The sequence below is a fragment of the Silene latifolia genome, chromosome 1, assembly GCF_048544455.1.
Source record: "Silene latifolia isolate original U9 population chromosome 1, ASM4854445v1, whole genome shotgun sequence".
NCBI lineage: Eukaryota > Viridiplantae > Streptophyta > Magnoliopsida > Caryophyllales > Caryophyllaceae > Silene > Silene latifolia.
Window position 1 is genome coordinate 3,321,874 of NC_133526.1, and position 27,256 is coordinate 3,349,129.

Here is a 27,256-nt window from a genome sequence, read left to right on the forward strand (position 1 = left end):
TTAAATGTCGATATAAATTAGCCCATTTTGCACAAAAGTTGCACGAGATCGATAAGAAGCCAAGGTTCTACAAGTACATTATACAGCTCAAATTACAGAAGATACTACATTGAAAATACAGCAAATACTACATAGAAAATAAGCACATGCATAGCTATTGACTGATACTCCGCTCATGTCCTCCTCGAGTCCTCGGCCTCTAGACGAGTCCAGTCTCAACTGTGGTGGGATCACTATGGGACTTGCTTTGTACTGTGAAAATAGGGGCCTGTGTTGTACACGAAAGCAGGGAGAGGGGGATGGGAAGGCCAAGGTGTTGTCGTCTGAACAACTGGGGGGTTATTGTGTGGTTGTGTTTCTCTTGGGCGAGAACTTGTACCCGAAGTTCCAATGCCGTTTACACGTGTTCCGCTTTTCTGAAATTATAAAAGTAAATTTTAGTTAGCATCTTAGCTCAACTTACGCATAGACACTGTTACTACAACAACATTACCATAGCTCCTCAAGGGATTGGATCATGACTCGAACCATAATAGTCATTGGATGGTTCAATGAGGAGTGCAGATTTGGGCATCTAAGAACATTTATTGTAAACAAAAACTTTATTCGACAATTAATCAATATAAAAACTTACATTGATGTCATTATTCCCTTTAGAAATGCAGCTAGCTTTCCTTACGACAGAGTTCTCCGTCTTAGTGGGAGGTGGGCTAAGTATGCTCAAGGACGATCCTGATAAAAAAGTTGAAAGTCATCAATATAAAGAAATACCTTCAGATTCGGCACAAGAATAGCTAGATGCACGAAAACATAAGATCTACCTGAAACTAGTATAGATCAAACAAAAGATTGACTTACTATTTTCATCGAAATTAAAGGCATCAATGACGTCACTATAAGACTTAGAGAATGATAATGAAATTGTGTATTAACATTGATGTTGGAATGTACATTATATAGGAAGAGAAAGCATCTAATTTAGGATAGGAGCCTATACATTATATGCTAATTGATACTAAATGATATACAAATTATATGGATGCTATATTTACATATATTTGACAGCTTGGTGAAAGATATTATATGCTAGTGATATGATCTTGTGAGTTGGATATTGTATGGGCTTTTGTATCGTTAACACGCCCCCTCAAGTTGGACGTTCTTTGGATAAGGCCAAGCTTGTCTCTTAACGCTTGATATTGATGTTTGTGGAGCGGCTTAGTCAGTATATCCGCAAGCTGATCATTGCTTGCAATGTGAGAGATGCGAATCTGGTTCAGTTGAAGCTGCTGTTTGACAAAGTGAAATGAAAGAGCCATGTGCTTCATCCTGGAGTGGAAGACGGGGTTCTTGGCGTACAGTGTAGCTGATATGTTGTCACAGAAAATTGCAGGTGGGTCGTTGACACTGATCTGTAGTTCGGAGAGGAGATTGCGAAGCCATAGAGTTTCAGTGGTGACGGAAGCAACGGCGCGAAATTCGGCCTCGGTGGTGGAGAGTGCAATTCCAGTTTGTTTTTTGGAAGACCAAGAGATGGGATTGCGGCCGAGGTAAACAATGTAACCAGTGGTGGAGAAGTAGTTATCTTTATCACCTCCAAAGTCAGCATCACAGAAGGCGTGAAGACGAAGAGGTGTTGTTTTGTATAGTTGAATGCCGTGGTTTTGAGTGCCTTGGAGGTACCTGAGAAGGCGTTTTAGGGCTGCCCAATGATTGGCAGTTGGGTGATGAAGAAATTGAGCAAGACGGTTGATAGGAAAGGCTATGTCAGGACGAGTTAAAGATAGATATTGTAAACTTCCAATGATAGCTCGATAGTTTTGGTGATCATGGATAGGATGGTTTAGAGATGGCAGTTCGGGCTCGGCACGGTGGGCGGCACGGCCAGGCACGGACGCCGGCACGAGCACGGCCGGCGGGTGGCGGGGATCGAGGTGGCACGAGCCCAAAGACGTTCGTGCTAGAACCGGCTCCGACGGCGATTGCGAATTCATCGTGCCCTGGCACGGCACGGCCCTGGCACGGCCAGGCACGGCACGCACGCGGCACGGTGGGCGGCACGGTGGGCGGCACGAAACTGGCACGGTGGTAGAGAATTATAGTCGTTGGTAGAGAATTATAGTCGTTGAGGCTTGTTGCTCTGTTTTGTACCGTTGCTCTGTTTTCTAGTCGTTATCTGCTTGCACGTCTCTGTTTGCTAGTCTTCTGTTTTCTTTTCTTTTTTTTTTTTTTTTTTTTTTTTAATTACAAACTCTATAAATACAACCTTAATTCAATTCATTTCTTCACAATTCAATCCATCTCTTATTCTCTTCTACTTATCTTTATTCTTATATACTTCTTATAATTTTACAATATAACTTATAAATATATAAAAATCTTATATAAAACAATTAGTAATATAAAATAATTAGTTATATAAAGTAATTAGTTAATCGGGTTTATTGAATCGGAAGTTCAAGCAAGGGTTCAATTGGGTTTTATATCATCGGGTTTGTTGAATCGAGTATTTGGTTCAAGCAAGGGTTCAATTCTTCATTTCGATATTCCGAATTCCGATAGCTTTGTTTGCATTTTCTAACTCTACTTTTTATTATATTGTTTTAATTTTTGTTTGTTGAGTTAAATTTAGTTAATTAATTCTATTTAAATATTAGTTTGTCTTTTAAAAATTTAATTATAATTATGAACTCACAAAACTCGTCTAAGAGGTCACGTCATATTAGTGAGTCGGATTCACCAAACCCCGAACCACCATTAAACATGAACCAATATATGAATTTTAATCCGTCACTACTTGATAACATGCATTTTGAAAATACTATTTTCGAAAATCAAGCTTTTGAAGGACCTAGTACAATGCCTATTTTACCACCTTTTGTGACGGGGGGGATAAGACCACCGTCCGAACATGGGTCATCTACCGAGACATCACTACCCCAAACACAACCCAAACAACCCGTAGTAGATGTATGGTGTACCGAACAAGAAATGGACGAAATACGTAAAAAGGCTAATTCTAGTGAAGCATGGAATCATTTTTTTAAGTGTCAAACTAGACCGGTTTGCAAATGTAGATATTGTGATCGCATATTTAGTTGTGCTACTACGGGTGGTACCGGTCATCTAAATCGACATTGGAAAAGTTGTACTAAACGAATCGAAAGTGACCAACCTACAATGGACCAATTCGTGACTCACCCCGATAACCAATCGTCCAATTATAATTATGATGAATGTTCCACCCAATTGGCTAGAATGATTATTCAAACGGAAAAACCGTTTACACTAGTTGAACATCGTGCTTTTAACGAATATGTTAAAACAAATCAACCCCGCCACAAAGAAACAAGTAGACGGGCCGTTAGAAATAAAGGCATGGTATTATTTTTGACGACGACAAAAACCTTATTTCTGAGTTTGAAAAGACTAAATGTAAATTTAGTATAACTGCCGATGGGTGGGATTCGGGCGTCGAGTATTCGTATATATGCATTACCGCTCATTGGTTGGATGACACTTGGACTATGCAAAAACGTATCATTGACTTTGCTAAATTAGAATACCCTCATAATGCCGAAAATACACATGCAATTATCATGAACGGTATTAATGATTACGGACTTGCATCTAAAATTTTAACTTGTACTTTTGATAATGCATCTACCATGAATTCTGTTGCTAACAAGTTAAAAGATAGTTTAAATGATGTTATTTTAGATGGTGATTTGTTGCATGTTAGATGTGCATGTCATGTTTTAAACTTATGTGTTAAAGATGGTCTTGAAGGCATTAAAACTTATCATGCGAAATTTTAAAATATTGTTATGCATTTTAACTCGGCAAAGTGGAGATTTAAACAATGGAAAGATTTTTGCGAGGCCAAAGGATATAAATGCATTAAATTTCCCGACGAAAATAACACTAGGTGGAATTCTATGTACATTATGTTGAGTGCTATGATTCCCTATAAAGAACCTCTTACTACTTTTTTGGAACCGATCCTTTCCTAGTAACTTGTTATTAGAGGAGGATTGGACGAAAATTTCATTGTATATTGATTTATTAGGTGCTTTTAACTTTGCAACTCTCTCTTTTTCACATGTTTATAAACCTACCGCTCCTAATTTCGTTGGTAATGTTATTCCTATTGCGCAACTTTTTAACAATTATCGTCAAAATGAAATGTTTAGCGGGTTTCTTCCAAAAATGGAGCAAAAGTGGCTCAAGTATTGGTCATATATTCCCATTGTTTACGTTTTTTGTATGATTTTAGACCCTAGGTGGAAATTAGAGGAAACTATACAATTAGTTGGTGTTTATAGGTGTCTATTATGTTTACCTTTTGACGAAGCTCAATATAGAGAAAGAATTAGTTCGCAATTTTTTACTGTATATAACCATTACGAGTCTGTTATTAACAACTTCACTCGTGTTTCTTCTCATACTACTTCTAGTGCAGGTACTAGTGGTGGTGCTATTCAAGGAGCGAGCTTGACCGCTCTTAAAGGTTTGATGAGTCGAGTAAGGCCGAGTCGACAACAATCTACTCCAACATCCAACTTGGCCGAGTATCAAATGTACACTACCTACGATTATATGCGAGGTATGACCGAAGAAGAGTCCAACAACCTTGACCTTTTGCAATGGTGGCGAAATCAAAGGAGGTCGCTTCCGGTGATGTCGGCAATAGCAAGGGACTTCTTAAGCATTCAAGTGTCTTCCGTTGCATCCGAAAGTTGCTTTAGTGGAGCAAAAAGGGTATTGGATGAAAAACGAACTCGTCTAAGATCCGATACACTTAAAATGTTAGTGTGCTATAAGGATTGGATGGATGCCGAAAATCGACAACAAGACTTTGTCGATCATGAGCACGAGCTTGATTCCGACGAAACAAGTACCTCGTCAGATTCATAGTTGCATATCATTAAATAAACTTGTATTTTGTATTTTTTTCTTATTATTATATTAGATTAATATCGTTTCTTAATCGTTTCATCGTTTTTTTTAATTGAATAAACTTGTAGACGTGTAGTTATATCGTTTCATGCTTTTTTAATAAAAGATTGAGGTATTTTTTTTAACATTGTTTCTTAATCGTTTAATAAAAAACTCTTTTTTTTCATCGTTTCTTAATTATTTGATTAAATCGAATATATTAAAAATACAAGTAATCAATTACATTAATATTTAATAAAATATATATTTTAGTTAAATTATTATATTAATAAACAAAAAGTACTAAAATCATACAATTATTATAAAAAGTTCTTTGTTTTTAAAAAAAAAAAAAAAAAAAAATATAGCACGATGGGCCGGCCCATGAACAAGGCACGACCAGCCCATGGGCCAGGCACGGCCCAGCACGAATATAGGCGTGCCACAGACGGGCCGCGGCTAGGGATGGAGAAGATGGGCCAAGCACGGCACGGCACGATGGGCCCATTAACCGTGCCTGGGCCGTGCCAAATTTTGGAGGTGGCACGGTGGGCCGGCACGCGGGCCGGCCCAGCACGGCCCACTGCCATCTCTAGGATGGTTGTCTTCTCGAAGGAGGGGAGGAGAAGTTGCCATTGGAGTGGTGTTGGGTTTGGCATTGTCCATATTGTATTTGGTAAGGAGGTCATGGATGTATTTGGGTACCGACGAGGTGTGACCGAGGAATTGGGAGTGACTTCGATGCCAAGGAAGTACGACAGTGGCCCAAGGTCTTTGAGGGAAAAACGGTTTGAGAGAGTGGTGATGAATGTTTGTAAGTGAGAAGAATGTGGTCCAGTGATTATTATATCATCGACATAGATAAGCATGTAAATAATGGTGGATTTGGTTTGTAAAATAAATAGTGAAGGATCGGATATAGATTGAATGAAACCAACTTGAACTAGATAGGTTTTGAGCTCGGTGTACCAAGCTCGTGGAGCTTGTTTGAGCCCGTATATGGCTTTGTTTAATTTGCAAACAAAGTCCGGTTTGGCTTGATCGACAAAGCCAGGGGGTTGGGCCATGAATACTTCGTCAGTAAGAGTGCCTTGAAGGAACGCATTATTGACATCAAGCTGACGAATTGGCCAGGATTTGGTCACAGCGAGCGAGAGAATTAGGCGGATTGTAGTTGGTTTTACGACAGGGCTGAAAGTTTCAGTGTAATCAATTCCCGGTCGTTGGTGAAAGCCTTTTGCTACAAGACGAGCCTTGTGTTGCTTGAGGGTGCCATCGGGAGCAAATTTGTTTCGATAGACCCATTTGCAACCAACGATGTTTTGCGCGGAAGAGGGAGAAACGAGAGTCCAAGTGTGGTTGCGAACAAGAGCATCGTATTCCGATTGCATGGCTTGTCGCCAGTGGGGAAGGACGAGGGCTTGCTTGACGGTGTTGGGAAGACTTGTGGTGGAGGAGGTCGTATGAGCAAGGTTTGCATATTTGGGGGTCGGCTTGCGAATATTATTGGCAAGGCGGGTAACAATGGAGCTAGGATTTGTAGCGGGTTGAGTCGAAGAAGGAATGGCAGCTGGGGAGGGTTGAGCCGAGGAGGGAATGGTGGTGGTTGAAGGGTGGCTGCAGGAGGCAGAGGCGGGGGTGGAGGTGGGGGAGGGATGTGGTGAGGTGGTGGCAGGAGAAGGGGTAGTGGAAGAGGGACTGGGGGAGGGATTTGTAGTGGGAGAGGTAGTGGAGGGAGGGGGCTGGGAGGTGGTTCGACGAGAGTAGACATGGTGAATGGGGTGGTTGGAGTGGCGAGGAGGAGCAGCGGTGGATGAGGGTGGTGGAGGGGTGGCTACGGTGGGTGGCAAAATGGGAATGGAGAGGTGAGACCACTCATCGATGGTGGGGGAGGGAAGCGAAGAGGAGGGTGAATTTTGGAAGGGATAAATATCGTCATAAAATTTGACATGGCGTGATGTGTAGACACGATGGGTTTTGGGGTCGAGGCAGTGAAAGGCACTTTGCGTGGAGGAGTAGCCAACAAAGATGCACGGAGTAGAGCGGTTTTCGAGTTTATGTTTGGTGTAGGGCCTTAGCCAAGGATAGCAAAGACAACCAAAATTATGAAGGGAGGTGTAGTCGGGTTTTTTATTGTGAATGACGTGATATGGTGATCGACCTTGAAGAGAGCGGGTGGGAAGGCGATTGATAAGATAAGTAGCGGTACTAAAGGCATATGGCCAATATTTTGTGGGGAGGCTAGCGTGGTTAAGAAGGGCTAGACCCGTTTCAACAATGTGGCGGTGCCGTTGCGTCGCATATCCATTATGTTCGGGAGTATGCGGAGGTGAGGTCGAGTGAGAGATACCGGAGTTAAGTAAGGTGGTAGACAGTTTTACATATTCTCCTCCGTTATCGGAGAAAAAATGTTTGATTGGTTTATTAAAATATTTTTCGACTAGAGCTCGAAATTGTAAAAATAATTGCGTTGTATCGGATTTTCGTTTTAATGGGTATAACCAAATATACTTGCTATAGTGATCGACGAAAACAATGTAATACTTATAATGATCAAATGAGACAACCGGGCTGGACCAAAGATCCGAAAAAAATTAGGTCCAGGGGTTCGGTGGTGGTAAATGAGGAGGTTGAGAATGGTAGTTTCTTGCTCTTTGCTACGTTGCACGATTCACAGTGAGTATAATTGGAAATTGAAAAAGGTACTTCTTTATTAATAATTTGCATTACATCAAAGGTTGGATGACCTAATCTATGATGCAATGATAATGGAGCGGGTCCTTTGACAGCGGCATGAGCATTCGGTTTCGGAGGACACCACTCGTACACTCCGTCTTTAGCCCGGCCCTGGAGGAGGGAGGTTCCCGTTGCTATCGCCTTAATATCAAAAGAGTTATGTGAGAAAACGATAAAAGCATTGTTGTCCCGACATAATTGAGACACTGATAGTATATTTCTCGAAATTTTAGGGACATGAAGTACATTAGTAAAATTGAGAGAATGCAATTGAAAATTACCTATATTGGCGATTGGTAGAGAGGAACCGTCTCCAATGATAAGGTCATCAAAGCCGGTGTAGGGGGAGTGAAAGGCGAGGGTGTCCAAGTCATGAGTGATGTGGTGACTTGCTCATTGTCGAGGAGGAAATTGGGGTTGGGTGCGGGGTTGGTGGTGGTGACAGTGTGGGCCTGCGGTGGTTGTTGATGGCGAGTAGTTGGTGGGGCAGGGAACACAAGGTTGGGAAAGAGCCTTCGAAACAGGGGACAATTAGCGATTACGTGCCCTGTTTCGCGGCACCATTGACACCTGCCTTTGAATGGGCGAGGCTGAGATTGGCTGGGTTGTGGGTTGGCAGTGACGGTGTTAGAGTAGGAGGGTTGGTTGTAGCGTTGGTGAGGGCGGTATTGCTGGTTGTGACGGTAGGCAGGATTTGCCGAGGGTTGAAAGTTGTTATTGGAGGTGGATTGGTGTTGGAGAAGTAGCTCTTGTTGGAGCAATTTCTCGTGAAGGGTCTCGAAACTGATTGGTGTGTCTCGAGCGCGGATTGGGTCAATGACGGGTTTGTATGATTCATAGTCCAGGCCTTTGAGGATCTTAGAGACGACATCCTCGGGATCGATTATCTTGCCCATAAGAGCAAGTTGATCGACGCAAGCCTTGACGGAATGAATATACTCACTGATGGTTTGATCCGAGGTTTTTATTATCGAATCAAGTTTTTCTTTTAATTGTTGTATGTGGATGCGGGAGGGGTTTGCATAGGTATTAGCTAAAATATCCCATGCTTCCTTAGCGGTTTTGGCCCGTACTATTAGGGTTTGTAGGGCCGCGGTAATGGTACCCATGAGGGCACCTAAAATAAGACCGTCTTGTTTAAGCCAAGACAGGTGAGCGGGGTTGGGGGTTTCCTGCTTGTTGGCGTCAACAAGGGTTGCAGGAGGTATGGTGTCGGATCCATCTATGAACCCGAGGAGACTAAGACCAAACAATATGTTGGTAAGTTGAAACCGCCATGAAATGTAGTTTAGCGGAGTCAGCTTCACAACGTGGTGGAGGTTGGGTGCCGTGAGCGGTTTGGCATCGTTGTGGGGATTGGGGATGAGAGTGTCGGTATGAGTGTTAGTCATGGTGATGCAGGGGTTGGACGGGTGGGATCTTTGGCGTTTGAAGGAGGCTCGTTGAGGTTTGAGAGGGTTGGATCGTTTGTGGCTCGAAGATACCATATAAGACTTAGAGAATGATAATGAAATTGTGTATTAACATTGATGTTGGAATGTACATTATATAGGAAGAGAAAGCATCTAATTTAGGATAGGAGCCTATACATTATATGCTAATTGATACTAAATGATATACAAATTATATGGATGCTATATTTACATATATTTGACAGCTTGGTGAAAGATATTATATGCTAGTGATATGATCTTGTGAGTTGGATATTGTATGGGCTTTTGTATCGTTAACAGTCACCATCTTCCAATCCGAGCATGCTCACTATATGGGAATCATTCAGCCTCATTCCTCTGTAGATAAAACAGGTAGCGACATGTTTTCCATCTCCGCCATCAGAAAAATGAAGCTTAATCTGACGCAATAATGGATCATTACATGTTACCCTCACAAATGTATCTCTCCTTTTGTGTGCACGGATGCACAAAGTTATATACCAAGTAGTACAGGGCCCCTGAACACCTATGACGCAGGCAGCATCCAAAAAAATCGTCATATACCAAGTAGTACAGGGCCCCTGAACCATATTAGCTTACGCCAATAAACTTAAAAGCAGCAGTAGTATAACAACAGGAAATTCTAAGATCGTCATATGATAAACCACTGCAATAAGAAGTGTCGGATGCACGTAGTCTTACTCATTTGTAAACGACATATGGCAATTGTTTCCGATTAAGCATAGATGAGATTTGCCTCAATAATTGCATCAAATGACTCTCAAGTCTCAACGCCATAGCGAGTAAGAAGTGTATCCTTTATTAAGTCATTTTGTTTTATCCCATTATAACACGAAACCATAGCAATCCATAACAATCAGCTAAACAAACATACTCCCTTGATCTTAATCATTTACTCATCAAACTCTCGGTCATTTTGTTTTCGTCCCGGTCATTTGTTTACCTTTGGTTTTGGCATAAAGTTCAAGGAAATAGGAGGGACCAATTATTAGAGGACAAGTGGACCAAATTTGGGGTAGATGATCAAATTGCTCATCAAACTCTCGGTCATTCCTAAAATAGAAAGGTAAACAGACAACTCAAAACCGAACAGATAAACAAATGACCGAAGCGGAGGGAGTATTAGCCTTTGATTAAAACAATCACAAAACAAATAAAAATAAGATCACAATCACAAACCGTAAACCAATAAATATGGAATCTTTGACTCCGTAATACAGTACGACCTCCGTCTTGATAATTTAATTACCTTTGATTAAAATACCGCTCACAAAGAATAAAAAGACGATGAGAAAACAAACCTTGATTCAAACCTCTATGGACGACATAAATAGTATCTTGATCAACCATGGAAAGTTTAAGCGGCGTATCCGTATCCTTAAAACATGCACCATTAAACATAAACTTAAATTGATTATAATCCGCCGCAAATTGATCACAATAACGAATCATCAACCATCTCAATTCAATTTCTCTGTCAATTTTCATAATTTTTAAGTCCATCTGTCCAAACATAGCAAACTGCACCTTCACAGTTATAATATTCGGATCGATTCTTTCGACTACTTTTTCTTTGGATTCTGCTACTTTTACTTTGGATTCTACTACTTTTTCTTTGTATTCTTCTTCATCCTCCTCTTCTTCTTCTTCTTCTTCTTCTTCTTCTTCCTCTTCCTCTTCGCTTTCGTATCGATGCCGTTTCCCTGTTGTCATTTTTTCGACAAGAGAATGCGATTGATTTTGAGATTGGGGGAGTATAATTGTGGAAATTGTGAAATTGGGGAAGAAATTAGGGTTAGTGTTAGGGTTTTGGAGGGAAATGATTTAAATTTTGGCGCCTTTGTTTTTTTAAAGGTTTCGGGCTTAAGAGTTAAGAGTGTTGGACGTGTAATTAGTTGAAGAATCAATTGTCACTAGTTTTTGTTTGGCAATTGGCAAGCCCATTTATTTAATCCAATTCACTAGTTTTCGGAAGGGTTTATTTAGATTGAGTGATTAAAATCGAAAGACAGACGGGAAATGGGTTGGTAGACTAATGTTGTATTCTTTTTACTTAATTTTAGCTCATTTCAGTTCAGTTTTAGCTCTATTCAGTCCAGTTAAGTTTAGTTTTTTTCTTCACAAATTAACTTCTTACTTCAGTTCAGTTCAGTTCAGCTCACAATAAGTTCAGCTCATTCAATTCAGCTCCATTAAGTTCAGTTCAGACAATTTCAGTCCAAGAGAACAAGGCCTAAGATCGAAAGACTTATCCCGGTGATTTATGTACGTTTGTTTTTAGTATGAGGGGGACAATGAACTAAACCGAATGAAACTTAGATGAGATAAAGTTAACAAAACTAAAAAAGTATGGCCTAATACAAAGTTGGTACTCTCACAAGCTTTTTAGACTGCTCGCATGCTTATGCTACATATGGATGTAATATTGATCAAATACATGCCTATATGTGTGCATAAATGTTGTACCCTGTGCAAACCATTGGACCGCAGCCTCCGGGGTCTGCTTTTCACTACCCAATCAGTTAACTCGACTATTGACGTACCTATACAGGATGTTCTATGTTCTCCCTAAAGTCAAACTTCTGAACTTTTTTTATAAAAGTCATTAGTACACTTAAAAATTTTAGTGTAGGGATTTCATCTGGACCCTCATCAATAGACCAGACGATGTTAACTATCGTAATTGGTGAAGTTATGAGCGGTGATACTCATGAACTGGGTTCTAAACCTGTTAACATAACAATTTCTCTTGTGACTCTATTTAAACCAAACAAAATAGAATAGTAGAGAATTGATTAAGATAAAGAGAGTAAAGTAAAAGATAGATGGTTCATCACTACGATCGTACTCTCGCAGTCCATGCTTTCTAGGGAGTAATATTTATCAAGTACTTACCTATATACGGAGTATTTGCATATACCCCGTACTCTTGGATATCAACCCTAACTCACACATAACGACCACCTTACACTAGATCGACTCTTGAACTACATCCTCCGAGTTTGCTTTTCACTAATCACCCAGTTAGTTCCGTCTATCAATGTACCCATGACGAACTATCATCCCTATATCAAACTTCTAAACTTTATATAAAAAGTCATCGTTTCACTTAAACATTTTTTAGTTTATTTCTTAAATATGTTCGCTTAACCTAATAAAATCATACCAATTTCTCATTAATTCATATTCCTTTTCCACAAATTTTCATTTTCATTATTATTGAATCGGTAAATTAGTAAATTCATTGAAGTTCTTAGATATTTTATTTATATATAGGATACGGCCCAGGTCAAATTAAAACCGTATTTACAATTTCTAGCCCGATTTAATATTTAAACCAACCAAAACTAAATTAAACGCACCTCTCGAATCTCAATTACTCACAGGTCCGTAACTCCTAGAGTCCTAGTCTCCTATCATATCCTCCAACCCTATTCAAGAAACAGACCGAAATCCCCCAAATCAACAAACCCTAATTTCCGACCAACCCAGCACAAATCGTCTTTCAATCAATCAAGGTAATTTCGATCGTCTCTCTCATTCGTATTGTTTGTTTGCTTTTTTATTTTCGTTGGTTGTTCTTGTAGTTGCTTTGTAAAATTGTAATTATTTATTTTAATGTCTGAATTAAAGTTGGGAGTAGTTCTTTTCAATGGTAGCTTGTTGATTAAAGGTGGAATAAAGCTTGTTAAACTTGTTTAATTGCACCAATTATTGTTTAAGACCGTCTTAACTTAAGACCGCTCTCACACCCGATTAAAATCAAGGAAATAAGAGGAGGTTGGAAGAAGTTTGTAATTAAGACGGACTTAAGTAAGATCAATTGAATTAATTAAGTCATAATTAAGCTCATAAGATTGTTACTGATGTGTTGGATTTATACCTGTATTTCTGGAACCAATCTCGAAACGATGCGGATTACATATGAAACTGAGATCTTTGTGCATTATTGCTATTTATCGCTTGAATGACATAGCTGAAATTGCTATTTCCTTTTAGTTGCCTTGTATCTGCTTCAAATACTGGCAGCGAACGCACGGGGTTGTAAAATTAAAATATACTCCCTCTGTCCCGGTCATTTGTTGTCCTTTTCCATTTCTGGGTATATCGGCCATTTGTCATCCTTTCTATTTTAAGAATGAACTTGATGAGTAAATTGATCATTCACACTCAATTTATTCCACTTGTCATTTTGTAATTGGCTCCCTCCCCTTTCCTTGGTCTTTGTGCCAAAACCAAAGGACAACAAATGACTGGGACGGAGGGAGTAATTAATTTAATCGGCTTATGTTGTAAAGTTATTGGGAGTAAAGTTTTGCTTTTAGTGATTGCAAGTTATTTTCTTCCTCCAGGTATTCAATGGGGAAGAAGAAGTCGTCGGATGAAGCTGGAACTAGCAAAGATGGAGGAAAGAAAGATAAAATCTCAGTTTCAGCAATGCTTGCTAGTATGGACGAAAAGCCAGATAAGCCAAAGAAGGGATCCAAGGCAAAGGCAAAGGCAGCTTCCAGAGCTTCTTACACTGATGGAATCGATCTTCCACCTTCTGATGATGAAGAGGAGGAGAATGTTGCCGGGGGAGACGAAGGACAGAATGCCAGGCGGACAGAGGTTAAGGAGCTGAGTACTTCTTTGACTGAAAAAGAGTCGAAGAAACGAGAAAAGAAGGAAATGTTGGCAATGTATGCTGTTGAGCAGGCCAAACAAGAGGCACTTAGGGATGATCGTGATGCTTTCACTGTTGTCATTGGCAGTCGTGCTTCAGTCCTCGATGGCGGAGATGAAGCCGATGCTAATGTTAAAGACATAACGGTTGAGAATTTTTCAGTGTCAGCTCGAGGAAAAGAGCTTCTTAAGAATGCGACTGTAAAAATTTCTCATGGGAAGAGATATGGTTTGGTAGGACCAAATGGAATGGGGAAGTCGACACTTCTTAAGCTTTTGGCTTGGAGAAAGATACCGGTGCCCAAAAACATTGACGTGTTATTGGTTGAGCAAGAAATAGTTGGGGATGATCGAAGTGCACTTGAAGCAGTTGTTTCGGCCAATGATGAGCTAGTGAAGCTCCGAGAAGAGGTTGCTACTTTGCAAAAGTCATCAGGTGATAATGGAGATGGAGATGAAGACGACGAATCCGGAGAAAGGCTTGCTGAGTTATACGAGAGGCTTGAGTTGCTTGGGTCGGATGCGGCTGAGGCGCAGGCTTCTAAGATTCTTGCTGGACTGGGATTCACTAAAGACATGCAGGTCCGTCCTACTAAGTCGTTTAGTGGTGGGTGGAGAATGAGAATTTCCCTGGCCCGAGCCCTTTTCATTCAGCCAACACTTCTATTACTTGATGAACCCACAAACCATCTAGACCTTAGAGCGGTTTTGTGGTTGGAGGAGTATCTATGTCGGTGGAAGAAAACTCTTATTGTTGTATCACATGACCGTGATTTTCTTAACACGGTGTGTGTTGAAATCATTCATCTTCATGACATGAAGCTTCACATGTACCGTGGAAACTTCGATGATTTTGAGAGTGGTTATGAACAGCGCCGAAAAGAGATGAATAAAGAGTTTGAAAAGTATGACAAGCAATTGAAAGCTGCCAAACGGTCAGGAAACCAACTTCAGCAAAAGAAAGTGCAGGAAAAAGCCAAGTTCACCCAAGAGAAAAAGGCGTCCAAAAGCAAGGCGAAAGGAAAAGTTGATGAAGACGAGCCTCAAGCCGAAGCCCCTAGAAAATGGAGAGACTACACTGTGGAGTTTCACTTCCCTGAACCTACTGAACTTACTCCTCCCCTCCTCCAGCTTATTGAAGTTAGCTTTAGCTATCCTAGCCGTCCAGATTTTAGGTTGTCCAATGTTGATGTTGGGATTGACATGGGAACCCGAGTTGCTATTGTGGGGCCCAATGGAGCCGGGAAGTCGACGTTGCTCAATCTCCTTGCTGGGGACCTGTCCCCAGGTGAGGGGGAGGTACGGAGAAGCCAAAAGCTAAGAATAGGCAGATACTCGCAGCATTTCGTTGATCTTCTTACAATGAATGAAAATGCAGTTCAATATCTTCTCCGACTCCATCCCGACCAAGAGGGAATGAGCAAGCAAGAGGCGGTTAGAGCAAAACTCGGGAAATTCGGCCTTCCGAGTCATAATCATCTAACCCCGATTGCCAAATTATCAGGGGGTCAGAAAGCCAGGGTTGTATTTACATCGATAGCAATGTCAAAGCCTCATATATTGTTACTCGATGAGCCCACTAATCACTTAGACATGCAGAGTATTGATGCTCTTGCAGATGCATTGGATGAGTTCACAGGTGGAGTCGTTCTGGTTAGTCATGATTCACGGTTGATTTCACGCGTGTGTGAGGACGAGGAGAGAAGTCAAATCTGGGTTGTGGACAATGGAACTGTCGAGTTCTTCCCAGGAACATTCGAGGAATACAAGGAGGAGCTACAAAAAGAAATCAAGGCTGAAGTTGATGACTAATTTGGGTTGCATCGAATTTTGTGATTGATACGAATTTGCCTATTGTTTTATGTTGTTAGATTTTACTCCCTTTCCCCTCTAGACATACAAACCTTCAAGTTTTGCCATTTTTACCATTTTATATGTAATAATTGACTAAATGAAATGCCGTCTCAGTAAACATTAAAAATTTGTGCTTCGATGGTTGAGAAGTTGATATATGCCGTCTCAAGAGTGTAATCAAGTTCCATGCTGAAATTCTCTCTTTTGTTTTCGAAATTAGTCTTTTCGGTTTTGGTTCATAGCTGAACTTGGTGTAAGATCATTTTTCAGGATGATAATCCAAATAAACCATATACAATCATAGACCATTTTCGGTTTTGGTTCATAGCTGAACGAGTGTAATCGCGAATAAAGTGACTTAACTATCTCAATCACTATCCAAACATTGCCTAAAATACTAGTATTAGAACAAATTGGTGCGAGACCATTTTCCGATTTGAAAAGATGTTGGACCGTTGGTTGCTAAGGAAAAATATTATCGGCAGCGAAAAATTAATGATTTAATATTTTGAAAATGAACACAGGATAAAGAGATTTTTGTTAATATCAAGAAGATTACTTATCAAGCCAAAGGTTCTACAAGTAAATCATCCAGCTCAAATTACAGGAGATACAACTACAAGTCTACAACATTAATAATACACACAGGGATAGCTAGTGACTGATCTTCCCTCATCATCATCCGCGTACTCTGCTCACGTCCTTCTCAGTCACTAAACGAGCCTAGGCCCGATTGTGGCATCAATATGGGACTCGTTTCGTGCCGGGGTAGGGGGGCCCTGTATCGTACCTGACAACAGGGGGAGGCCTAGGTCTTGTTGTCTGTTGCTGGACTGGAGGATTACTGTGCAACTTTGTTTCTCTTGGGTGAGAACGTGTACCCGGAGTTCCAAGGACATTTTTACGTGGTCCACTCTTCTGAAATTATAAAAGTAAATTTTAGTTAGTATTTTAGCTCAACCCGCACACTGGTACAACATTACTCTAGTACCCAAAGGTAAAGGGATCTCGTACCATATTATGCTATATTCACAAATACATACAATGCGAGTCAAGATACAATGGTAGGTTATTATTACGACACTCCTAAGATGAACAGAGATGCACCCCATTTGGTACAACACAATTAATTATATATATTGTCAAAAAAAAAATTAATTATATTTGAGAGTTGTTCTTGTGGCTATATTATCGATCAGCTTTGGGTGAAAATGCATAATATTCCAAGAGCGACAAATTTGGTACTCGAGCCAAATCATTGGACGAACAAATATTCCAAGAGCGATAAATTTGCTAGTCATCTGGTTTATTGAGTGGTGCAGATTTGGCATCTAAGAACATTATTTGTAAACAAAAACTTAATTTAGAAAGCCTAAACCATTGAAATTTAAGTATCTTGAATCCAAGAGAGAGTAAGTGAGATTAGTGAGAACTAGAGTGATTAAGAACGAGAGTAAGTGAGCAAAGCTCAAGGACGATGCTTGATAAACTTACATTGATGTCAGGATTTCCTTTAAAACTAGGGGGTTGGCGTAAAGTTGAGGCGGGTCCAGTGACAAAGCTCAAGGACGATCCTGAAGGAAAAAAAGAAAAAAAAAGTTGAAAGTCAGCAATATAGAAAACAGCTACATAACGCAAATAAACAACTAAAACTCTATCCTCGCAATGTTGTGCTAGGAAGAAAAAATACTACTATCAAATGCCACTATTATTTTTCGACTTGAACAACATACCCAATCTCTAACAAAGGCTTAGGAGAAAAATGATTGGGATCACTCGCTCACTTAAAAGATGGTGTCGGCCGTTTTATCTACGGGGTATATAAGTTGACACGTCCAACTGATAAAAGAACCATAAATTTTGAATACACACAAGAAATTTGTATTAGAGGCTTAGAGTATTGCCGTTTGAAAATCCATACAATGACTACGAATCAAAGTATGTGACAGTCAATGGCGGGATTGCATCTCAATATTAGTTGATCATGTGAACTATTTTTCCTCCAAAATTTATAGGCTTACTCAACAACATGGAAATCAGGTAAAAGATTGTGTATATGTGAGTATGTGACCCTATACTTCACTTAAAGCAAATGCCTCAAAGATACTCAGGTAATGTCCTTGCAAGAAGCCGAGCTAATTCCACAATATCCTCATTAGTCATTAGCATGTTAGGCACACGAATAGCCAGATGAATGCAATTAAACATAAGATCTACCTGAAACTAGTATATATCAACCAAGAGATAGACTTACTATTGTCATCGAAATTGAAGGCATCAATGATATCACCATCCTCTATTGTGAAAAAGTTCACTGTATTGAAATCTTCCATCTTCTCCCCCTTGTAGGCAAAGCATGTGGAGCCACGTTTTCCACTTCCGCCATCAGAGAACTGACGCTTAATCTGAGGCAATAATGGCCCATTACTAGTTATCCTCACAAATGTGTCTCTCCTTTTGTGCATGCGGATGCACAGAGTTTTGTACCAATATGGACTGAGCCCAGTAACACCTAAGACACAGCATTAAAAAATGTCATTTGCAGTTGTAATATATCGAACATCCGAAAGGAAGATGTAACACATGAGTTATACCAATAGAGTTCAGTTTAGCAAGAAGTTATAAGAACATCATGGTTGTATAACATTTCGATTGCAATATGAAGTAGTAAAGTGCTGGTTGCGCATACAAATGCACGCCTTAGAGGACAGAATGGAGTGAAATCAATTCCAGTAGTAATATATGGAAAACAAAGTAATGTTCATACTATTACCTGCATAAACAAAACAAAAAATCTTGACTAAACTCGACATGTTACAATAACAACACTACCTAAGTGGTATAAGGGCTCCTGCAAATGCCAAATAGTGGTGTAACCGTGTCAGAGGTGTCAAATGCACGCAGTCTTACTTGTTTAATTTCCGCTCCATTAGGAACGGTCAACGGAATACACAATCACATAGGCAAAAAACAATCCGTAATAACCTCAAAACGCAATCATGTAATCATACGGTACTCCCTTCGTCTCAATCCTTTATTCGCCTATTAATTAAATGAACTTCAAAACGCAATCACTTAGGCCTTGTTTGGATACCAAAATAGGAGGGAAAGGGAGGGAAGGGGGAAGGAGGGAACAGAAAGGGAGGGAGGGGAGGGGGAATGGGTGTTTGGATACAATTCCCCTCCAAATCTTTCCTGAGATTTTGATTTGCTTTGGAGGAAGAAAAATGGATCCTTTCAAATCTCTCCCCCTTCAATTCCCTCCACCCTTACTTGCTATCCTAACAACCCTTACTTGCTATCCTAACAAGGGATTTTAAATCTTCTACTCTCCCTCCCTTTCCTTTCCCTCCAAATCACCCTAGACAAACAATACTCCTTCCCCTCCATCCCAATCATTTATTTAAATTTGACACCCCCGTTAAAAAGGGGATGTTCACCTTTGAGAGTTTGAGCCCGTTTTAACCTAACTTAAGCAGTTAAGCCGAAAAACACAAGGCGGGACAAAAATACTTCTCACAAACAATAAAAACCGACAACGAGAAAACTCGAAAACAAACCTTGATTACTATTTCTGAGGACAACATAAATAATATCTTGATCCACCATTGAAAGCTTAAGAGGAGTATCGCTATTCCGAACACAAGCACCATTAAACATAAACTTAAAATTACGATGACACATCTCCATTTTTTCACAGTAATGAATAATCAACCATTTCAACTCAATTTCTCTGTCAATTTTCATAAATTTCGCTTGCGTCGATCCAAAATAAGCTTTCTGCACCTTCACAATTATAATATTCGGATCAAACTTTTCTACTACTTTTTCTTCGGATTCTTCTTCTTCTTCTTCTTCTTCTTCTTCTTCTTCGAATGATTCCTCGTCAAATTCTTCTTCTTCTTCTTCTTCCTCTTCGTCGAATTCCTCCTCCTCTTCTTCTTCAGTTTCGTATCGTTGGGGTTTCCCCATTTTCATGATGTGTGACATGAGAATGCGATTGATTTTGAGATTGTGGGAAAATAATGGTGGAAATTGGGAAATTTGGGGTAGGAATTAGGGTTAGGGTTTTGGAGGGAAATGATTGAAATTTTGGCGCCTTTCGGAGGGCGGAGGGCTTAAGAGTGTGGACTTCTAATCAATTGAGCCCATCAAATCTCACCAACTTTTGTTGTGTAAGCCCAATTATTTAATCCGATGCACTTTTGGTAGGGGCTTATTTGGATTGGTAGATTAAAATCGAAGGATTATGAGAATGAGGGGGATTTATTTGGCCAAACAATTAAATTGGTAAAAAAAACTACAACTTGTGACAAATTGGTAAAAAAAATGAAGAATTGTGACAAATTGACCAAAAATGTTACATCTTGCTTAATTTTCCATTATTCTAAATAAATTTGACAAAACTACCCTTGTGCAAGGAATCCAAAAAAATAATCCCACTTTACCCGAACTTCATCTTAATGATTTGACCCAAAAAATAATGAAATCCAAAATGGTTTTTATTCAAATGTTGCATAGCCAGATAACTGATTTCGGCAAAATGACCCATACTTTGTAACTTATAATACCTCATAATCTAACCCGTAAGTCTCTCTTAAGACGCCACTATCCGTCTTAAACTTAAGACGGTCAACTACATAACACTTGTGTCTATAAGAAAGCAATATATTTGTCTTATATACACAAATGGTATGATACTTGAACCGTCTTAAACTTAAGACGGATTAACACGGATTATGTCGTCTAAAATGAGAACTTGTATGGTCTAAAATGAGTTGAACGCCCGTCCTAAAAAGTATATTATATCTAAGTTGAGACTACAAGTACTACCATATTTACTAAGTTTTCGATTAGTGTTTTTAGTTGCGTCATTAATTTACAAAAGGGTATTTTAGTCAAATTTAATTGTAAAAATAGTAAATTAAACAAGGTTTTAGTTTTTTGGTCAATTTGTCACAATTCTTCATTTTTTTTACCAATTTGTCACAAGTTGTAGTTTTTTTACCAATTTGGCAAACAACCTCCACTTTTTTTACCAATTTGGTTGTTTGGCCGGATTTATTTAAAGGACAGTGATAGGTGCTACTGGGTGACGCCCAAATTGGGTGCCACCATCTCACATCCCCCTTAAACTAAAAGAATAAGAGATTCTCAAGTTTTCCCGCCTAAATGAGTTGCTCTATATTGGGCTTTGGGCTTCATTATATCCCATCTTTGACTAGGCATACTGATTTATTTTATACAATAAATAATTCTATGACATTTAAAAAAGGGATAATATTTTTTCAACTTGCATTCCCCTTTATTTTACTACTAAGAGAATAAAAAATTTCAATAGTTTTCCCTCCAAAAAGAAGTTGGCTAAATAAGGAAACAAAACTCTATTTTTATTAAATTATTATCTTTTAGTTAAGATATAATCTTTAATCATTATAAAAAAATTTAATTAAATTATAATCTTTTAATTTAAAAATAAAACAAAACTGGTATAAATCTAAAATTCGTATATGAAAAACCGAAAAATTTGATATTATTAGTTTCGCATAATTTTTTTTACCAAGTACGAGTATTTAGTTCGTATAGAAAAATTATGAACTTATATTATTAATTTCTTGACAAAAAAAACTTTAAAATTATTTGAGATAATTTATAAATTGAAATCATTAGTTTTGTGATGAAAAATTTCATTAAAATATACATTTCATGAATTTACTTAATTCTTTTAATTAATTTTCCATTTTAATTTTTTATCCTCATATTAAAATATGAAAAATTAATAATACGTCAATTTTAAATCTTAAATAATACATTATAAAATAAGTTTTGTATGCGCGGGATCCATACTAGTACATTTTTAATTGAAGGGGTTCCCACTTACCCCATGTGAGAGGGTGACACCTAAATTGAGTGCTACGGTGGCACCCTTTCATTTTCCTTATTTAAAATTCTTCGGTGCATGGGATTGATTTAAAATTCTTTTTGTAGAAGTATATCCCGGGAATTTTTATACGTTTACTTCTAGTACAACACAAAGGTACTTCAATTTGTAGTCGTCTACTTCCAAGACCCATGTTTTTCCGAGGCTATTTTGAAATAATTTAACAACGTAGAAGCATGCTTAACAAAACGTAAGGAATTGGTGTAAGACCATTTTACGATTTGAAAAGATGTTGGACCGTTGGTTGCAAAATGCAAAGGAAGAATATTATCGTCAACGAGAAAATGATAGATTAATATTTTGAAAATAAGCACAAGATAAACATATTCTTGTTAATATCAAGCCAAAGGTTCTACAATTAAATTATCCAGCTCAAATTACAGAAAATACAACTAGTACAACATTAATAATAAACACATGCATAGTTACTGACTGATCCTCCATTCTTCCCTCATCATCATCTGCGTACCCTGCTCACGTTCTTCTCAGCTCGAGCCTAGTCCCGACATCAATATGGGACTCGCTTCGTGCCGCGATTAGAGGGCCTTGACTCGTACATGACAACAGGGGGAGGCCTAGGCCTTGTCGCCTGTTGCTGAACTGGGGGAGGCCTAGGCCTTGTCGCCTGTTGCTGAACTGCGGGATTACTATGCCACAGTGTTTCTGTTGGGCGAGAACGTGTACCCGGAGTTCCAAGGACGTTTTTACGTGGTCCACTCTTCTGAAAATGTAAAAAGTAAATTTTAATCAGTGTTTTAGCTCAATTTACCGACTGCTACAACATTACTCTTCTACCTATGGGCTTCTGTACCATATATTCACATATATATTCAACGCCAATCAAGATACGATTTTAGGATACAATTACGACACTCCTAAGATGAAAAGAGACGCACACGGACACCATTTGGTACAACACAATTACTTATTTGGAGGTTGTTCTCGACTGGCTTTGGGTGAAAATGCTTGGTTTTCCAAAAGCGACAGATTTGGTACTCTCGAGCCAAATCTTTGCACCATCGCATAAATCAGGACTCGAACCATGGTATTCATCTGGTTTATGAAGGGGTGCAGATTTGGCATCAAAGAACATTATTTATAAACAAAAACTAAATTTAGTAAGCCTAAACCATGGAAATTTATGTTGTTAACTGGATGTCAATTGTCAAAGTTGTACTCTTCTTGGATCCAAGACTGAGCGAGAGTAGTGAGAATCGGAGTGATTAAGAACGAGAGTAAATAAGCGGTGAACTGGTGAATGCAAGGTAGAAAGGCCATTAATCAATATAAAAACTTACATTGATGTCAGGATTCGCTTTAGAAGTTGAAGGGAGTCCGCTGACAAAGGTCAAGGACGATCCTGAAAAAAAAAACAGTTGAAAGTCAGCAACATAAAAAAGCAGCTACATAACGCTAATACATCAGTAAAACTGTCAAATGTCACGCAATACGACTATTATTTTTCGACTTAAATAGCATACCAAATCTCGAGCAAAGGCTTATAAAAAAAATGAACCATAAATATAAAATACACACAAGAAATATGAATTAGAGCATTGCCGATTGAAAGTCTCTGGAACGACTGTGAATCAAAGTATGTGACAATCAATGGCGGGATTGCATCTGACAAATTGCTTGAGCAAGTGAACAAATTTTCCTCCCAAAATTTATACGCTTGCTCAACATGATGGAAATCAGATAAAGAATGTGTATATGTGAGTATGTGACCCTATGGCCTACACATCACCAAAAGCAAGAAGCCGAGCTAATTCCAGTATTCTACAATATGCTCAGTAGTCATTAGCATGTTAGGCATAAGAATAATCAGATGAACGCAATGAAAACATAAGATCGACCTGAAACTATTATAGATCAACTAAGAGATAGACTTACTATTCTCATCGAAATTGAAGGCATCAATGATGTCACCATCCTCTATGTTGAGCATGTTTGCTGTATAGAGATCGTTTAGCTTCAGTCCCTTGTAGAAAAAGCAGGTGGAGTCATGTTTTCCATTTTCGCTATCAGAGAAATTGCGCTTAATCGAACGCAATAACGACTCATCAGGAGCAACCCTCACAAATGTGTCTCTCTTTTTGTGTGCACGGATGCACAGAGTTTGATACCAAATAGGACTGCGCTGATCAACACCTAAGACGCAGCATTAAAAAATTCATTTGCAGCCGTTGTGTTTTGAACATCCAAAACAAAAATGTAACACAGAAACCATTCCAAGAGTTCAGTTAGCAAGATCACCGTATTAGCTTATGCCAATTAAATCAAAAGCAGACGTAAATACTAACGACGGCAGGAAATTATAAAAATATCATGATTGTGCAACATTTAAGAGCAAAATGAAGTCGAGAGATCATTAAGTGAGTTAATTGTAGATTGCTACTAATATTTTAAAGACAGAGTTACTGCGTACAATTTGTCAAGAAATCTAGTTCCGTTGCCACTAATATTTGTGTAGATGTAGAATAATTACAGATATATTCAGGTTGTGTTTGCTTTTAAAGGCTATTTAAGTTGATTGTAGATTGCTCGTATTATCAGAATAATCTAGTTCCATCACTACTAATATTTGTGTAGAAGAATAGGTTATTCAAGTTACAAAGAAACAACATTTCATACCTTCCTTATGATTAATCACTGCAAATAAGGCTATTCAAGTCCAACACATATGGGAAACAAAGTAATGCTCATGGTATTACCTACGCAAACAAAACACGAATCGCAAATCCATAATACCAAACAAGTGAACAACAACTAATCAAATACCCTTAATCAAACTAACATAATTAGAACACCACCCGTGTGCCAGAAGGGATCCCGCAAATAGCGATGTAAGAGGTGTCAAATGCAGGAAGTGTTGCACATCCATCAGCGACACACGGCCAACATAATTAGAGCAACAACACCCATGTGCCATAAGAGATGTCAGATGCATGAAATCCTGCACATCTGTCAGCGACACGTGGCGACTGTTTCCGGATAACCATAAATGGGATTTACCTCAATAACTGCATCAATTAACTGCAACTCCCTAATGGCGAAGAGGTACATCAAGTATTCAAATTCATCAAGTCATTTTACTTTAGTCCATAACCGCATAAAACCAATAAATACAAAACCTTCAGCTCAGTTAGAAATAAAAACCCGCAATTGTAAAGAAATCAACTCAACCAAAAGCTTAAGATGAGAATTAAAGTCCCAAGATTGGTTTATAATCTAACATGCCCCTCCCACGAATACCCTTTCGACTTAAACTGTGAATGCAAGACAGAAACCAACTCAACAAAAAGGTTAAGTTCATGGATGGAGCATGGAGGAATATTTGAGATTTGAACCCGTGACCTTTTGCCAAGAAAGCAACTTAACCAAAAGTTTAAGTTATGGCTGGAGTCTAAAGATTGGTTTTATACTCTACAACAGACGACATTTGTTTATGGTCCAACTCAAACCAGTTATAACACTCATGTAAATAAATACTCCCAGGTTATTTGTTGTCTTTTTTCATTTTTCCATTTTAAGGTGTCTCAGTCAATTGTTGTCCTTTCTATTTTAAGAATGAGCAATTTGATCATTTACACTCATTTTGTTCCACTTGTCATTTAATCATTAGCTCCTTCCTATTTACTTGGCCTTTGTGCCAAAACCAAAGAACAACAATTGATGGGACGGAGGGAGTAGCAATTTCTAACAAAACCTTATAACAAATTACCTACAAAAAATACCCACTCCGTCTTAATCACTTATTTACGATTGATTAAAAACCCATGCAGAAAACAAAAACGTAAACAATTCAATAGAACAGACGGAATAAGAAGACCAACCTTGATTACTCTTTCCGAGACCAACAGAAATAACATCTCCATTAATCATAGAAAGTTTAAGCGGCGTATCAGTAGTCCTAAGTGGAGCACCATTAAACATAAACTTAGTTTTATGATACTCCATCCCCATTTTTTCACAATAATGAATCATCAACCATCTCAATTCAATATCTTTATCAACTTTCATAAACTTCAGATGATTCGGTCCATACTCAAGTTTCTGCACCTTCACAGTTACGGTGTTCGGATCAAATTTTTCTACTACTTTTTCTTCGAATTCATCATCGAATTCGTCTGATTCTTCTTCTTCTTCTTCTTCTTCTTCCTCTTCTTCGAAATCCTCTTCGTCCCAGTCCTCTTCTTCTTCTTCGCTTTCGTATCGTTCCGGTTTCGGCATTTTCATGATTTTCGACATTATAATGCGATTGATTTTGAGATTGGGGGAGAATAATGGTGGAAATTGGGGGAGAAATTAGGGTTTTAGAGGAAATGATTGTAAATTTGTAATTTTGGCGCTTTTTTTAAGGTTTCAGGCTTACTAGTGTTGGACATGTTACGGGCTTTAGCCCATCAATTATCAATAGTATTTCTCGGAGGCCCATTGTTGAGAAGTTTATATATGCCGCCTCAAGAGTGTAATCACGTTCCATGCGGAATTTCTAGTCTTTCGTTTTGGAAATTAGTTTTTTCAGTTTTGGTTCATAATTGAAATTGGGGGCTATAGAACGTCGTCGACATTTTATAACAAATCGTCGACGCTTTTCATAAAAAAGACGCCTCCTACCCTTCCTCTTCCTCTCTCTACCCAATTCTCTCCCAAACAAACAACACTAAAAAAAAAAAAAAATGTTCTAACTCGGTTGGTTGAAGAACTACACGAAAAATCGACATCAACAAAACAACGATTCAATGTCAAACAACGAGCAATCCACATCAAATGCTAACAACGAATCTGAGGTACGTAATTACACAATCTATTTTCATTTCAATCGATTTAGTATGATTATTGAATTAGATGTTAAGTTGATATATTGAATTACATGTTAAGTCTTCATAGAATTAGGATGAATGGAACAAACACGCCCAAACCCGTCGAAAATAGTTGTAGTCGTGTATATGGACGTGCAAACTCAAAGTCCCCCATGGTGATGGACGTGCAAACTCAACGTCCCTCATGGACTAGGATGTGTACATTCAAAGTCCGTCATGGACAGGGACTTTGAATTTCAATGTCCAGCATGGACAGACTTTGAAACTCAAAGTCCATCATGGGGAGGGACGTGTACTATTCACGTCCATGCTAGGTTGGGACGTTGAATGTTCACGTCTGTCATGGTGATGGACTTTGAGTTTCAAAGTCCGCTCCTGGTTCAGACTATTAAATTGTTTTTTCTTCATTTTATTTACTTTTTTTCGTAAGTTTAGAAATTTTAACATATTTTAGCATGTAATCATTATTAATTTTGTGTTTTAACAGGATTCATTTGAGGAATTTGGTGGAAACGATGTTAATTACAACCACCTATTTGAGACGGTTACATGTTTTGCGAGTCGGGATGAGGCGTTTGAGTGGGCTCAAAAAATAGCTTTTGATAACGGGTTTGCCTTAATAAAAGCATCAAATGGGGCCAAAAATCGTAAACAACCCGAGTTTCTAGGCTCTTACTTTCGTTGTTCAAGGTACGGCCGAACTAGAAAGAAGATCGATCCCGATATTCCCGAGAAGCTTAAGAAGAAAGGGACACCTAAGTGTGAGTGTTTGTTTCGGGTTCGAGCCATTCAGAACCGGGCTAATGATATAAATGGAAAGGAATTGATTGTTTGGAACATTT

At 38.8% G+C, this 27,256-nt stretch overlaps 4 protein-coding genes across 4 annotated transcripts; 1 reads left to right on the plus strand and 3 right to left on the minus strand.

Annotated features, from left to right (window-relative positions):
• Positions 1–7: 7 nt before the first annotated feature.
• On the minus strand, positions 8–10,947 carry LOC141593811 (uncharacterized). The gene is made up of 5 exons (XM_074414176.1): positions 10,430–10,947; positions 9,407–9,633; positions 859–889; positions 635–732; positions 8–416 (listed from the first exon to the last, which is right to left on the minus strand). Exons 1-5 carry the CDS (start codon positions 10,839–10,841, stop codon positions 234–236), a joined length of 951 nt encoding a protein of 316 aa, XP_074270277.1. The 5' UTR covers positions 10,842–10,947; the 3' UTR covers positions 8–233.
• Positions 10,948–12,195: 1,248 nt separating this feature from the next.
• LOC141593827 (ABC transporter F family member 4-like) lies at positions 12,196–15,801 on the plus strand. Its single transcript, XM_074414177.1, has 2 exons — positions 12,196–12,646; positions 13,481–15,801. Exon 2 carries the CDS (start codon positions 13,488–13,490, stop codon positions 15,603–15,605), a length of 2,118 nt encoding a protein of 705 aa, XP_074270278.1. The 5' UTR covers positions 12,196–12,646; positions 13,481–13,487; the 3' UTR covers positions 15,606–15,801.
• A 380-nt stretch (positions 15,802–16,181) lies between these two features.
• LOC141593859 (uncharacterized) lies at positions 16,182–19,807 on the minus strand. The gene is made up of 4 exons (XM_074414179.1): positions 19,208–19,807; positions 17,902–18,159; positions 17,142–17,221; positions 16,182–16,565 (listed from the first exon to the last, which is right to left on the minus strand). The coding sequence occupies exons 1-4, from the start codon at positions 19,635–19,637 to the stop codon at positions 16,389–16,391; spliced, it is 945 nt and encodes a 314-aa protein (XP_074270280.1). The 5' UTR covers positions 19,638–19,807; the 3' UTR covers positions 16,182–16,388.
• A 2,088-nt stretch (positions 19,808–21,895) lies between these two features.
• LOC141593843 (uncharacterized) lies at positions 21,896–25,961 on the minus strand. Its single transcript, XM_074414178.1, has 4 exons — positions 25,425–25,961; positions 23,482–23,739; positions 22,887–22,948; positions 21,896–22,309 (listed from the first exon to the last, which is right to left on the minus strand). Exons 1-4 carry the CDS (start codon positions 25,837–25,839, stop codon positions 22,097–22,099), a joined length of 948 nt encoding a protein of 315 aa, XP_074270279.1. The 5' UTR covers positions 25,840–25,961; the 3' UTR covers positions 21,896–22,096.
• Between the last annotated feature and the right edge of the window lie 1,295 nt (positions 25,962–27,256).